The sequence below is a fragment of the Lepidochelys olivacea genome, assembly GCF_965140295.1.
Source record: "Lepidochelys olivacea isolate rLepOli2 genome assembly, chromosome: 8".
Lineage (NCBI taxonomy): Eukaryota > Metazoa > Chordata > Testudines > Cheloniidae > Lepidochelys > Lepidochelys olivacea.
This window is the reverse complement of record NC_140418.1, coordinates 66,228,838-66,243,691: the sequence shown is the minus strand read 5'-3', so window position 1 is coordinate 66,243,691 and position 14,854 is coordinate 66,228,838. Positions and strand designations below refer to the sequence as shown.

General features: G+C 37.9%; 1 protein-coding gene across 5 annotated transcripts in view; it reads right to left on the bottom strand.

Moving 5' to 3' along the window:
- CAMSAP2 (calmodulin regulated spectrin associated protein family member 2) overlaps positions 1 to 14,854 on the bottom strand; it is a 172,994-nt gene that overhangs the window by 73,753 nt on the left and 84,387 nt on the right. For all 5 annotated transcript variants that reach the window (XM_084636073.1, XM_084636074.1, XM_084636076.1 and 2 more), the window contains exons 3-4: positions 8,242 to 8,403; positions 6,557 to 6,640 (exon numbers count right to left, since the gene is read on the bottom strand). In XM_084636073.1, the coding sequence (XP_084492199.1) occupies positions 6,557 to 6,640; positions 8,242 to 8,403 (246 nt within the window). The remainder of the gene's footprint in view (positions 1 to 6,556; positions 6,641 to 8,241; positions 8,404 to 14,854) is intronic.

Genomic DNA, 14,854 nt, shown 5'->3' with positions numbered 1-14,854 from the left:
GTGGGTGACCTCAACCCTGCACTGGAAAAGGCACAGAAGACAGTGCCGACAACAATGAGGGGGTCTAAAACCGGTCCCGTTGGTGCCAAGGATACTGACAAAGAAAGCACTACAGCTGAGCATTCTTGAATCAGAGGAGAGTCAGGAACAGACAGGCAAAGGAAGGCCAATCCTCCATGATATGCCACCAGTGTGGACACACCTGTGCTGACATAGAAAAAGTTCTCCAGCTTTGGCACACTGGGCACACACACCTGAGTGGAATACATGTCTGCAAACACTCGAAGAACCACCATTGTTATTGTAGTATAGCAAATACACAGAGCAAGTTCTACCAAAGGGTAAATTAACTTGATTACGCAAATTAAAAAATTTAAGGAATGGTTATTTATAAGTGCAGATGAAGCTAATTTTCATATGTTTTATCCTGAAGCAGAAAATATACTCCAAAGGAAGTATATATTTTGTATGCTTATGTACTTTTTAAAAAGATCTAGACATGCTGCATTATTATAAAAGGTTTACTCACTGAAAGATTGTAAAAAAGTCTAAATATGTGAAAGTTCATTGTTATTTTACATAGTTTTTGCTGTACAGTACATTGTCTTTTCTACATACTTTTTAAACTGTGGAAAGTAACTGTAGCAAGGAAACAGATTTCATTTAGTCTGAATATGAAATAATTTTTTACTGGAGGAAAGGTTGTGTACCAGGAGTGGGAGTACTAAATGTATTTCCTCTGCAAAGCCACCGTGTGAGATTGGGCTTCTGTATTTGGAGAATCCCACAACCATTTAGAAGTGGTTAAGTTTTAGGTGGTACATGCATAACCACCCCTGGATCTGAACATTCCAACCATTCTTATTAAAACATCCCCTTCCAACTGGGTCCAGTTCCTTCCCGCCTCACTGAAATCTAATAAAACCCAAAGATGAGGGAAATGCACATGGATTTGCAAAGGCATTACATTCAAAGAACTCCCAGTTATATGTAATTTATGCTTACTGTTGGGTTTGTCTAGATTAGGGAATGAGGCAGAAGTTAGGTCTGGGCTGTTAGCTAATCGAGACTTAATCAAATTATTACCGTAATTCATAATAAATAATCATTTTAATGTTTTTTTCAACAAAACACTAATTTAGTTGTTTGCTCTCTAAAGATTTATTGTAGCATTTCTAAATGAACTAAAGTAAAACTGTCAGGCAGGGTTTGAGGGTTATATGCTCAGTTTTCTTCTGTTTCTGGCTGGAATGAAATTTATTGGAGTAGGAAATAGAAGAGAATTATAAAGTTTACTGAATAACTTTGCCTGTTTCTAGCATAATCAATCTTGCTTCTGTTTGGCCAGAAACTAAAATGAAAAATAGGTCTTCAGGTCCTTGAAATCTTTATAAAGTTCTTTTCTTCCCAGGCCTGCTTAGCTATTTGTGCTTATTGGGGAGATAGAAACATTCTCGCTCCCTGCTCCTTTTCCAGTTCAAACTCCAGAGAAAAACAGGTTTCCAAGATCATGCCCATCCCTGAGAGCTACAGCTTAAAAAACCTCAGGAAATTTGAAGTCTCAGCAGTATGTGGCTGGAGTAGCAGCCCACACAAACAGGAAGAACCTTCAATGATGCTTAAAGCTATAGAACAAGGTACTTTTGAACTTCAAACTATGCCAGTCACATGGAGAACCCACATTACAGCACAGGGCCTCAGTCTGGAAAGGGTGATGGAAAGAAGCAGAAGAGGTACAATGGAAATATTAACCCCCTGTTTTGTTAGGTTTCCAAGTCCTAATGGAAGCAACATGCTGAAGGATATAAGAAGCATCAAGAAAGGAGGGTAGTGATGGGCTCCAGATGTAAGCATAGAGCTAGAACTGCATATGAACACTAAGGCCAACATTTTCAAAATTTAGGTGCTTAAATTAAGGTCACTGAATAAGTGGCCTCATTTTAAAATGGTGATCATCCTGAGCTCTCAGTCCAATAGAGTCTGGGTGGTCAGCATTTCTGAAAATCATGCCACTTACATTTAGGTGCCTAACTTCAGTGTAAATGTGGAGTTCTTTCTATTTTTTATTTTGTTTGTTTAAGTATTTGGAACATTGCTTATTTAGAAAGGGTATTACAACAGCAGAATTCAATCTTGGGTGTTTGACCTAATTACAATGTCTACTGACACCAGTAACTTAGTTCCCAGGCAGGGAATGAAAATGACAGAAAAAAGTAACATCACACAGAGTAGTCACTAGTAACAGCTGCAATTGTATGTCAGCAGCTGTAGGATAGTGGCCCAAGAGAATAATTGAGTCTGTTGCGCAGCTGTCAGTATTAGATGTTGGGGGTCAACAAAGATATATACTGTAAATGACATCTCACTGGCACTGAGCTGTGAAAAAAGAAATGGAGTACAGGGATGACGAGTCAGAACCTGGAAAAAGATAAACAGTATGCTGCACCGAAGTGTGTGTGTGAATACTGAAAGACATTTGATAGTAGCAGCATTATACTGAACAGGTAAGCTGATCATAGCACCTTAATAGAAAGCTGATGGAAATTCCAGTCAACTTGATTAAAAGGGTGGCTTGAGTTACAATTTAAAAAAAATTAACTAAAAAAAAACACATTAGTATTCTGTAGAGTTGTTCAATATGTTCCATGTGACGAAAATATAATTTCTACCTGAGATTGTGATGAGTTTCAAAATCTCAGCAGCAGTGTCTACATGTGAGAGCTATTAACTTTAGTAATAAGTGATAGTCACAGCATAGTATGTGAGACACACTGTATTTAAGGAGTATGTTTCTAGTAGAAATGGGATATAACAGGACTAATGAATGGCAAAGACTCAAGTGTGGCAGCTTGGCCACTGGTCTAGGAGATCAGTGAGAGCTCAAGAGGTGGCGATATTTAAGTAACAAGCAATGGGTTTCGATAACTTGGGTAAAATGTGATACAAATGAGTACAAAATATACTATACTTTATCTTTCTGCATTTTACGTAAAAAAATAACCTTTAGATACTGCTCATAAATAGAGCTGGTTGAATGCCATTTTTTTTTCAAATAAATTGTTCAATTTTTTTAATTCTTTGCCCAGATTTACACATAAATGAAGCTAGCAGGCTCTTATACATTATAAAACTCAGGAAATACTTCAGGTGAATATAAATACACTGTAAAATGCTTTTATGTGAAACTTTTTAGGTACAAGCAATATTATAAAGCTCTGAACCTCATGATTAAAATTGCCAAAGCACTTCTATAAAGTGTGAAAAAGCTTTAGTTCTTCCATAAACGGATTTATGGGTCTCATGCAACACATTTGGAAGATCATGTCTTTAAACATTTATGAAAATCTAATTTGTGAGGTTTGTTCTGTGAATCTATGTTAGCGTTCAAGCAATGTATTGTGGGTAGATTTATCTGTGTAATCTGTGCTAAAACTCTCATATTTAGGTGCAAGGTTTATTTTTCCAGAAGCTGATTTAATTTTTCATAACAAATTGAGGCTTTAACATGTAATTAATATTTTAAACTCATTTTCCATATAATTTTACTGTCATTTCTCTTCATGCCTTTAAGTGTGAAGGATAGCACTTTAGTACAACAAGTGTTGCAGTGTCCCCCAGCAATCTCTAAAAGGTTAAAAAAATATCCAGGAGTATGCTGGAGCCATAGAGCTTGCCTGCACTGATGTAAACACCTAACATAAAGGCATTTACACTTTTACACTTACATTTACACTTACAATTTATACCAAAATAAATCATGTTACGCCTGCGCTGGTTCAATGGTGTCTAAAATTCCAGCGTAGACAAGGCTTTAGTTACAAAACCTTCCCCTTCCCCAATGAAGTATATGACAATTGGTAAAGAGTTTTGACGCATGTGACTGTTTGTTATTTTTTTCTACAGTGCCTACCACAATGGGGCCCAGATCCATCATTGGGTCCCTGAATGCTATCACAATGTAAATAATAATAATAAATAAAATAAATAAATATAAATAAATAAAATATAAAATAAATATAAATTTATAAATAAATATAAAATATTTTATACAAAATATTATTTCCACCATGCACATTTATATGATCAAATCTGCAGACAACAGTATCTTTAAATAGTTAACAATAACATCAAATATTTCTCCTGGTAAGACAAATTTCTGTTTCTATGCATCTTTTAGTCTATTCATTATTTAAAAAATCTCAACCACATTGGCCCCCCTCAGTATTTCAAGAAAGCTTAAGTCATGCAGTCCTTCCTGCTATTTAATTTCCTTTTTGTGACTATAATGGAAGACAACAATATATACAAATATTCAGCTTGTTTTAACTCAATCTGATGAGTGAGCTTTTCTATGGCAAGGACATCCCATACTCTAGAGCAGGGGTAGGCAACCTATGGCACGCGTGCCAAAGGTGGCACGCGAGCTGACTTTCAGTGGAACTCATACTGCCCGGGTCCTGGCCACCGGTCCAGGGGGCTCTGCATTTTAATTTAATTTTAAATGAAACTTCTTAAATGTTTTGAAAACCTTATTTACTTTACATACAACAATAGTTTAGTTATATATTATAGACTTATAGAAAGAGACCTTCTAAAAACGTTAAAATCTATTACTGGCATGCGAAACCTTAAATTAGAGTGAATAAATGAAGACGCAGCACAGCACTTCTGAAAGGTTGCCAACCCCTGCTCTAGCGCACTATGCAAAGAAAGCAGGGGAATAATTTAAGTCAAGATCAGATATGCTACCAGGCTACTTTTACTGTTGTAAGAGATCTCTCAGTTGTAAGAGGTCTCTCTTTCAGGGAGGCCTAATATCATTGTTAAGTTATATTATTTTTAGTAATTAGCCATAATTGTTCTCTAATTTTGGACCAGAAGCTATGAATATGGGCACAATGATTATATGTTGATAAAAAGTTCCTTTTACTCCATATTCCCTCCAGCATGCTGTTCCTACTATGAAAATATTGCATTTCAGTTAGCTAAGTGCATACCACTGCTAAGAATCTTAAGCAGTTTTCCATATTGGTAATACAAATACGAGATGACTGACCTTTCTACTACATTTTCAGCCATTTTTCCTATGCTATTTCCTATTAATATCTTTAATCCATTTGCTCATAAAACTTATACATTCCTGTATGTCAATTTCAATCAGTATTTTGTAGATGTTAGAAATTAATCCTTTATTATTTCACTGTTTTATTGCTATTGCTATAAATTTAAGCTGTTCCTGGGATAGCGCCTTATTTGCAGATATTGATAAAAGTGAGGGGCAGTTAGAATTATTTTTGACCTCATCAACAACACCACCCTTTTAAAGCATGAAAATGTCAAAGAATTTCTCTACCTGACATATCTTACATTATTTGAATGAAAAAATAAACAAGAGCCCTTCTCTCATATGCCAGAAAATTTTCTGTGCTAAACACTAATTTAATTTTACTATTTTTAAAAGCACATTTTCAATTTTTTTAAAACCAAATAATTCACACAGCTAGGCATCCTTATGACTCCTTCAAAACAGGGTGGGAAGGAAAATTACCCCTTACATTAAAAGAGAATGGGGAGGAAAGTAGGATTGGAGTTGTATGGTATCTATACTAGCCTCTTTTACGTCAATATCAAAGCAAGTCTAGGAATAAGAAAGAATCCTTCCCTCAATAATAAGCATTTCTCCACAGGGTGAATTGTGTCATTCAGAAGCAAGCTCCCAAACCAGCTTCCAGACTCGGGAATCCCACATAATCCTTCCTTTGTATCATGAGTTTGACTAAGATGCTTTTTAACTGAGTCAGTGCCAGGAACATCAGAGAAAACTCCTGACAGAAAAAAGTATAGAATACCATGTATTTGACTGTATTCATGTTTAGGCTAGTAACCAACTATTATTATGGACTGTAACCAAAGTGATGCTTCTTGCTATTCCACACTATTTGAATCTTTCAAAAAAACCTATGTAATAAAAGGGTGATATCTAAAAGCTAAGCCAAAAAGAACTTCTAAAAACGTATGTTACTTTTTAAGAGTTAGATCTGTTTGTAGCCTTTTTTTTTTTAACGTAGTATTTATTATATACTGTTCTTAGGACTAATGTGTCATATATATATATTGCCACAAAGATCTTTCCACATTGTCAAACTTTGCTTTGGCAAAAAGGACAACAGGGAATGCAAAGTATAAAACTCATTTTTAAAATGATTTAACTGAAGAAGTGAAACTTTCATAGCTTGTTGCAATTTTGAACTAAAAGCCTTCTCTCTTACTTTAACATACTCTACACCCTGGTCTCAGCAGACATATCAAGACTACAGCAGTGTTCATATGTGCTTGTTTGTCTTGTTAAAAAATAAAATGCTCCTAAGATCACCAGGAATCCCCAGAAACATTTGGTGTTCGGTACTGAGCACCATTAGAGTGCTCGATTCAACTGTAGTGTCTGCTAGATTTAATAAAGAATTTACAATGTAACTTTACATGTTATACAGAAGTAAGTCTTGTTCACATATATATGAGTATCCTCACATTTAAATATTTAAACTTGTATACCTACCTTTTGACCTCCTGGAGTTTCTACACTAGGATGCTCCTTTAGTTTTTGTTCCTGTTCCATAATGTCTTTCAAATGTTCATTTACCTAAAGAGACAAATTTTTCAAATGACCTATTCTGTTTTTAAAAGAAGCAGTCCTCTGACTGGGTTTACAACTGAAACGTGATAGTCAGTACGATCAGGGTCTGTTGAAGCCAACCTATGGCCCAAATCAAAGACACTAAATTGGACCACCTGGCTGCAAGGCTCGAGATTCAGGGTGTAACTTTATCCAACCCCATTTCCCCCCAGCCTCATCTGCCCCAAACTCCTAAGATGGTGGTGCTCTGTCCTAGAATCAGTGTATGTTTATGGAGAGAGTTAGGGCTCTGTTCCCCAACCACTGAGTCAAGGGAAGATTCTCAGTGGGTTGTGGACCCAGTGTAGAGGGGAGGCCCCAAAGGGCGTTTGTGCACGTGTGCGTGTGCTGGAGAGTGAGCCTGCCCCACCCACACTCACCCTGCAGTAGTGGCTCCTGTTCCACTGGACTGAGCCTGGCTTTCTGTGCTCCGAATATTACAACCTGGCAGAGGAGCAACCAGGCCAACCCTAAGTGGTGCTATGATCCCATGCACCACATTGCGACACCCAGGGAGGGGAGCTGGGCCCAAACCCACAGGACAGGAGCTGCTGCAGCAGCACGAGTGTAAGGCAGGCTCACTTTCCATTCCTCCCTGTCCCATTCCCTCTTCCCCTCCACACCCCCTCCCCCCCGGGTCTCTCTGCTGCAGCGGGCTGGCATTAGGGTCGCGATGCCAGGGTGGAGGGCGCTGCTGTGGTTGGTCTGTGCCCCCTCAGTGAGGTAAGGAGAAGGATGCTGGCCTATGATTTTGACCTTTCCCACAATTTTGGACCCTGGGTGGGTTGCAGAAAAAGACAAAATGCAGTTGGTGGGGCTCCTTAGTAAAAAGTTTGGGAATCCCTGATTTAGGGAATGCTGGGTTGAGGTTTCCAGTTAAACATGCTGAGGAGGAACCTGTGATATGCCCCAGCTATGATCAATATGGAAGGGAAAAATAATTTTTCAGGGGCCTCTAAATTATCATCATCATAGGACTCACCGAAAACATGAGAAATGTTTACTTCACATCAGACAAAACTGAAACAGAAATCTGGGTCCACCTGTACCAGCAGATCTGGCAATGGTGTGTGATCTGTTTCTGAATATGCTGGATGCTGATAGGTACATTTTATTACAGTAGGCTACTATTATATCTGTACATTTTGTTTATTATGTAATAAGTAAACAGGTTGAAAATCTCATACTCAAGATATGCTTAGGTACAGCAGAGACCCCAGTTTCAAACTGAGTTTCGTTACACTAGAGAAAGACAAGGACATCTATAGGTTCTGCAAAATGATTTATCAACAACTTTATCACATCATCAAAATTCATCAGTAACTGGTCAGGTTTCATCTCTCTCTTACATTCTTTTCTTTTCTTCATACTATACACTGCAGTCAAAATTTTGATTTCAATAACATGTTTTAATTGATTATGAAAACTTACTTTTTTCTTATCCTTGCTTAAAGGACAATGAACATGTTATCTTAGATGAAGTCTGGAATACATATAATTTACATTCATGGCTGCTGAATCATGTTGATTGTCTTTTCAATCTAAGCATACATTTGCTTTGTTCTTACCTTATTTATCCAGTACATGACAGCATCCTCAATCTCATAGGGCAGGTCTGTGGCTTGGAAGAAGGCAGAATACTGCTGAGCACATGCAATCACTTTTTCAACACTGACCATCTCTACAGTATATGCCATCATCAGGGTATCAATCATGGCCAAATGAGCACTCTACAAGAAAAAAGTTAAAGTTATTTTATAAGAGACCATTTGTTTATTTTACAAAATTAAACACTCTATTCTTTCTCTATTTTTCATTATATTTCTACTAGATGTATATGCACCTACAAAACCACCAAAAAAACTAACCTCCACAAGAAGCCTGATAACTGACTGCCAGCTTTAGGCCAAAGGATAATGCTGGAAACATGCATAACAGTTTTAACAAGGACAACACAAAGCACAAGGACATATGCTTGAAAAAATATGCTTTTTAAAAAATAAATGATCTGTACAACCAGATAATGAACATAGCAACAACAACAACAAAAAATATGAATGTGAGATAAGATGTAAAAGCAATGAAAAAAATATAGGAATCCTCACTAAGTTTTAATGTCACCACAATTATACATGCAATCATTTTAAAGTTCGTTATATCCTTAATAAAATAAATACCCATAAGTAAAAAATCTGTTAACCAATTTTATCTGTACTGGAAAAGGGTAGAGCTGGACAATAAACTCACTTTGATTACCTCCAAGATATAATTTAGAAATGGAAATTCTATTTTTGTATATGTTAAAATGCGTTTAAAATATCAAAAATACACAATTAAAATAAACCTTTCACTATAACCTAGTGCATTGTGAGAGAAAAGATTCAAGATGTCAGAATAAAATTATAGTAGAAATATCATTACATAGGTTACAATTAGGCTTAAACTTGAACATATGTGGACATAAACTAAAAGATAGCCTTCTGTGTTAATATGGAAGGGATCAATTTCTCCTCACTTTATGGGCTACAAGTTGAGAGAGTGGCAGTTTCATTATCAGTAACTATTAAAAAAAACAACAAAAAAACGAAAAAACAAACAAACATGCAAACAAACAAGAAAACTGCAGAGATTTTCATCTGACTCTTTTGATTAATGTGGGAGTTCTGGGAGTTGGTGGCAGCAGCGCTCATAATAAAACAGATTAATTTATGCCTTTTGTTGTAAAAAGACAGTAATCGTTTTCTAGAATTAGAACTGACATTTCTCACAAACTGGAATAAGTTCCAAATGATAATCTTTTTGCAGGCACATTACGGTATGTTAGATTTTGTATGATGTATGGTAAATTTTATTAAAAATACCATGGGGATCTGAAGCCCACACCCCTCCTGCGGCTTCCAAGTCAGAGCTTTAGCCCATGCCATAACTACAAAATGCTGTCTACACAGCTATTTTTAGAGTGCTAGCATGAGCTCTGATAGCCCAAGTCTGTAGATTAGGGTTGCTAACGAGACCTTTCCTAGATGGGCAGGGGTGGCAGACAACAAAGAGCCTTTTTCTGTGGTGGAACACCAGCAGGAAGGTGCTGGGAATTATGCACCCAGGCCTAACTGAGCAGCACCTAGTTATTGGGTCAGATTCCCAGCTGGAGGATATAAATCAAGATCCCAACTCCGTAAGGGGGCCGGGAACCAGGAGTGTGCTGAAAGCAAACTCTCTTGTGGCTGCAGCAGAAGGCTGCAAGAGGGCAAGGAGGCCCTCCAGATCACCCTTCCCCCCGCTAGGCTAGGGAGGTCCAGAGTCTTCAGTTACCAGAGGCCAGAAGTGGCCCCATAGCCTCAGTCAAGAGCAGAGCTGATGCTTTTGTTTTGTGCTGGAGAATAAACTGAGCCCTGGGGAAAGGGCTACAAACGTGTCTGTTTGTCCCAGGCTGGGGAGCTGATCCACCAGTTTACAACCGTATTTTAAAGTAATATCTCAGGATGAAAATGAAGATTCCGAGCACTCGGTACTGTTACCACTGTAACTCAGTTCTACAGTGCAGCATTCATACAAACATTTCATGAAGCACAGCAGTTAATATCTTGGCAACACTGATGAATAACAAGCCACAGAGAAAGATACTATGTAATATTTAAGAGCTATAGTATAGAGTAGCATATGTAAATCATTCCACATCTTATTACCATCTGTAGTATGAGAATGATGAATAAGTTTGCATTGTGCTGTTCTTTCCTCATGTACTTACTGCCTACTTCCTCAGATGAACATGTATATTATTTTCACACCAAAAGCATTATGCGTTTACAGTAATAGTGGCAGAAGAATATTTCTTTTCAATGCAAACACTACAAATCTAGAAATTCATGTTATTAAAATATTAATATCCAGACCAACTACAGTCACATGCTTTATCCCTCAAATGTCATGGCTAGGGCCCTACCAAATTCACAGTCCATTTTAGTAAATTTCATGGTCACAGGATTTTAAAAGTTCTAAATTTCATTATTTCAGATATTTAAATGTAAAATTTCAGAGTGTTGTAGTTGTAGGGGTCCTGACCCAAAAAGGAGTTGTGGGGGAATCGCAGTATCGCTACCCTTACTTCTGTGCTGCTGCTGCTAGCAGCGCTACCTTCAGAGCTGGGTGGCCAGAGAGCAGCAGCTGCTGGCTGGGAGTCCAGCTGTGAAGGCAGGGCTGCTGCATGCAGCAGCACAGAAGTAAGGATGGCCTGGTATGGTATTGCCACCCTTACTTCTGTGCTGCTGCCTGCAGAGCTGGGCTCTCAGTCAGCAGCCACCACTCTCCAGCTGCCCAGCTCTGAAGGCAGCACAGAAGTAAGGAGGGCAATACCATGACCCCCTGAAAATAACCTTGCAACCCCCACCCCCACAACTCCCTTTTGGGTCAGGACCCCCAGTTTGAGAAATGCTGGTCTCCCCAGTGACATCTGTGTAGTATAGGGTAGAAGCACACACTCAGAGGCTTGCTATGTGAAAGGGGTCACCAGTACAAAAGTTTGAAAATCACTGTACTAGACCCCAAAGCAGTCCCACAACAGAAAAAACAACTGTTCTAGTTGAGGGACTAAAAAGTGCTAAATCAGCTGCTGACTGAGAAGTGAGTTGTTATATATGTGCAAAAAGAAAAGGAGTACTTGTGGCACCTTAGAGATTAACAAATTTATTTGAGCATAAGCTTTCGTGAGCTACAGCTCACTTCATCGGAGCTGTAGCTCACAAAAGCTTATGCTCAAATAAATTTGTTAGTCTCTAAGGTGCCACAAATACTCCTTTTCTTTTTGTGGATACAGACTAACACGGCTGCTACTCTGAAACCTGTTATATATGTGGATTTTTTGGCACTGTCAAATGTGTCAGAATAGGTTTTGGTTTTATTTTCCTGGGTACCAGCTGAAGTTACTGAAGAGTCTAGATGGGTAAAACAATTACCTTATCTGGAACTTAGCCAGGAAACTGGAAATAACCCAAAATTCTGCAAGAGTTCCATGGGATTACATACCACATTTCTACTGGACAGAGGTCATCAAATAGGTCTTCACTATTGTAGTGGCGCATTGCTAAAACACTGACTCTAATGCAAAAACTGGTAGAAAAGTAAGTTAACTTCAGGCTTCTAAGATGGTACTAGGAAATATGGAACGTAAAAACTATAAATTAGTTGACAATATTCACAGAAGTACAGAAGTATCAGGCAAAAGTAGGGAAATTTAATTGTTAATTTTAATGTTAATTTTCTATATACTTTAAGCTAAGTTATTTGTATGGCCTTCATCACCATCGTATCTGAGCACCTCACAATCTTTTAATGGATTTATCCTCAGCACCCCTGTGAGGTAGGGAAGTACTATCATCCCCATTTTACAGATGGGAAACTGAGGCGCAGACAGATTAAGTGACTTGCTCATGGTCACACAGGAGGTCTGTGGCAGAGTAGAGACTTGAAACCAGGTCTCCAAAGTTCTAGGTTAGAGCTTTGATCACTAGACTACTTTTCCTACTTCAGTTAAGGGAAAACCATAGTGGTCTAACATCAATCTGTCAGACCTCTAGGCAACTCTCTCCTGTAGTATTATCAAGTGTCACAGTATGACGCTCCATTACCAATGTCTCACCACAGAACTTCTTCCAACACAAAAAATTTAGCGATGGGAAGAAAAAGTTATCAATCAGGCTCAACTTCAAATCCATTGCCTGTTTCTATCAAGACCATACTGTTAAGCAATGACACTTCTTATTTTGTGCAGCGAGGAAGGGGTTTTCCCCATTTTTCATTGGAAAGGTGAAACAGCCACATGAAGCCATTTGTTTTCATTTTCTTCTGACAAGAAACAGTTTTCCTCCCCATGCACCCCCCAAAAGAGAGAGAAGAGAGATGCAGCCTTAGAATCAAATCTTGCTTTTGTTCTCCATTGTAATTCTGTAATAACTCACCTGATTTACAAAAAGAAAAGGAGTACTTGTGGCACCTTAGAGACTAACCAATTTATCTGAGCATAAGCTTTCGTGAGCACGAAAGCTTATGCTCAAATAAATTGGTTAGTCTCTAAGGTGCCACAAGTACTCCTTTTCTTTTTGCGAATACAGACTAACATGGCTGTTACTCTGTCACCTGATTTAGTTATTCTTGATTTACACCAGTATGACAAAGCAGAATTTGGGCTTATTTCATTTTAATGAAGAACCAGCAACTCTGACAACTTACTTGTTCAGCAAGAATGGATGTTACTGAGTCATTCCAAACACACCACTACCATTACTATAACTAAGGCTACGTTTTAGTCACAGGTATTTTTATTAAGTCATGGACAGGTCACAGGCAGTAAACAAAAATTCACGGCCCGTGACCTGTCCATGACTTGTACTATATACCCCTAAACCTTCGGTGCTTGGGGGGGGAGGGACTACACGCCGCGGGTGCTCCATGGGGAGCAGCCTGGGACCCCTGCTGGTGCTCGGAGGGAAGTGGGTTGGTGGGGCTGGAAGGCTCCCTATCCAGCTCCATGTGGCTCCCTGGTACTGCATTTGCCTCTGTGTGTGTCTCTCTCTCTCTCTGCTGGTACCTGATTGCATTTGCCTGTGTGTGTGTGTGTCTCTCTCTCTCTCTCTGCTGGTGCCTGATTGCATACTTCCAGTTCCAAATGAGGTATGGGGTTGAACGGTCAGTTCATAACTTTGGTGTTTGTAACGCTGAGGTTATACTGTAATTTTATCTGAAAAGTTACTAAAAATCTATAGCCTAGAAAAACAAGAAATGGGAGGCCAAATCTTAATAACGGTCTTTCTCAATACCAGTTCAGGATGTGACTCCAACTATTTTAGTTACATGGGGTTCTTTCCCAAACACGTGACTAAAAATACAGTACAGTGTTAAACGTAAACTACTAAAAAAGTAAAGGGAAAGTTTAAAAAAGATTTGACAAAGCAAGGAAACTGTTTCTGTGCTTGTTTCATTTAAATTAAGATGGTTAAAAGCAGTATTTTTCTTCTGAACAGTAAAGTTTCAAAGCTGTATTAAGTCAATGTTCAATTGTAAACTTTTGAAAGAACAATCATATTTTTTTGTTCAGTTATGAATGACCTCCATTCCCAAGGTGTTTGTAATTAGTGATCAATTTAAAAACAGCCCTTTCTATCTCACACCGGTCTTGGGTCCTGCTTAAGTGTTTCTCTTCCAATAATGAGTCTTGTTGCTACACATGGTATAATGGGGGTGGTGAGAGAATAGATGCTTTAATTGCAATGCTGAATGCAACATATGGTGGAGGATTGCCCAGTTACTAGGTCTGATACAAGATAGCCTTGGAGATTGACTACTGGATGCAATTTTTTATCAGATTCTCCTCTATCTAAGACATAAGCTAAATATTTCACACAAAGGCCAGTGATTTTCTCCTTATAGTACCAATTTCAGATTAATTGAATACTGAATCTTACCTTATCATTAAAAGCTAAATTATAACTGTTAAAAGTTGAATTTCAAAACCCATGAGCAATGAGTAGTGGGAGAGACTACTCACTGCTACTCACTGTTCCTGTGATCTGTGAAATGATGCATTGAAATGTTAATGTACACATTAACATCAAAAGAGAAGTCCCATAAACTATAGCTTGTTCAGGCTCCATTTGAAGACACTACTTCATCTTCTGTTTAGCTGAAAAAGATACAGGTCATTTAAAAATCCTGTCCATTAAACTTGTTTTCAAATAGCTTAATCTGGAAAACAACCAGAATTTAGGAGAATTCTGTGGCAATTTGGCATATTATTTTCAAAGGTTCATAATTGTTGCTGGCAATTATTACAGTGCTTTACAATAACTTTTGAAAATTCGAAGTGATTTTTGTTTCATCTTAAAAACTCAGGTTAAGTTACACATGTGAATTAAAATAAGATAACATTTTAATGGCTAATATTTGTTATTTATACTGACACAACAAAGATGACCTGCAAAGGTTTTTCAAGTTTTTTTTCATTTTATGAAACTTACAGTCCAAGATTCCCTTCTACTTTACTTATTTTTGTCAAAAGCTCTTAATTATGATTTTTTTAAATTAAAAAAAAAAAGTAGCTCTGACCCCACCCTGCTCATTTAAAAACTTGAGGGAGAGGGACTTCAGCTTTTCCTCTCCTAACATCCTGGCTATCAGCATGCCAAGCAG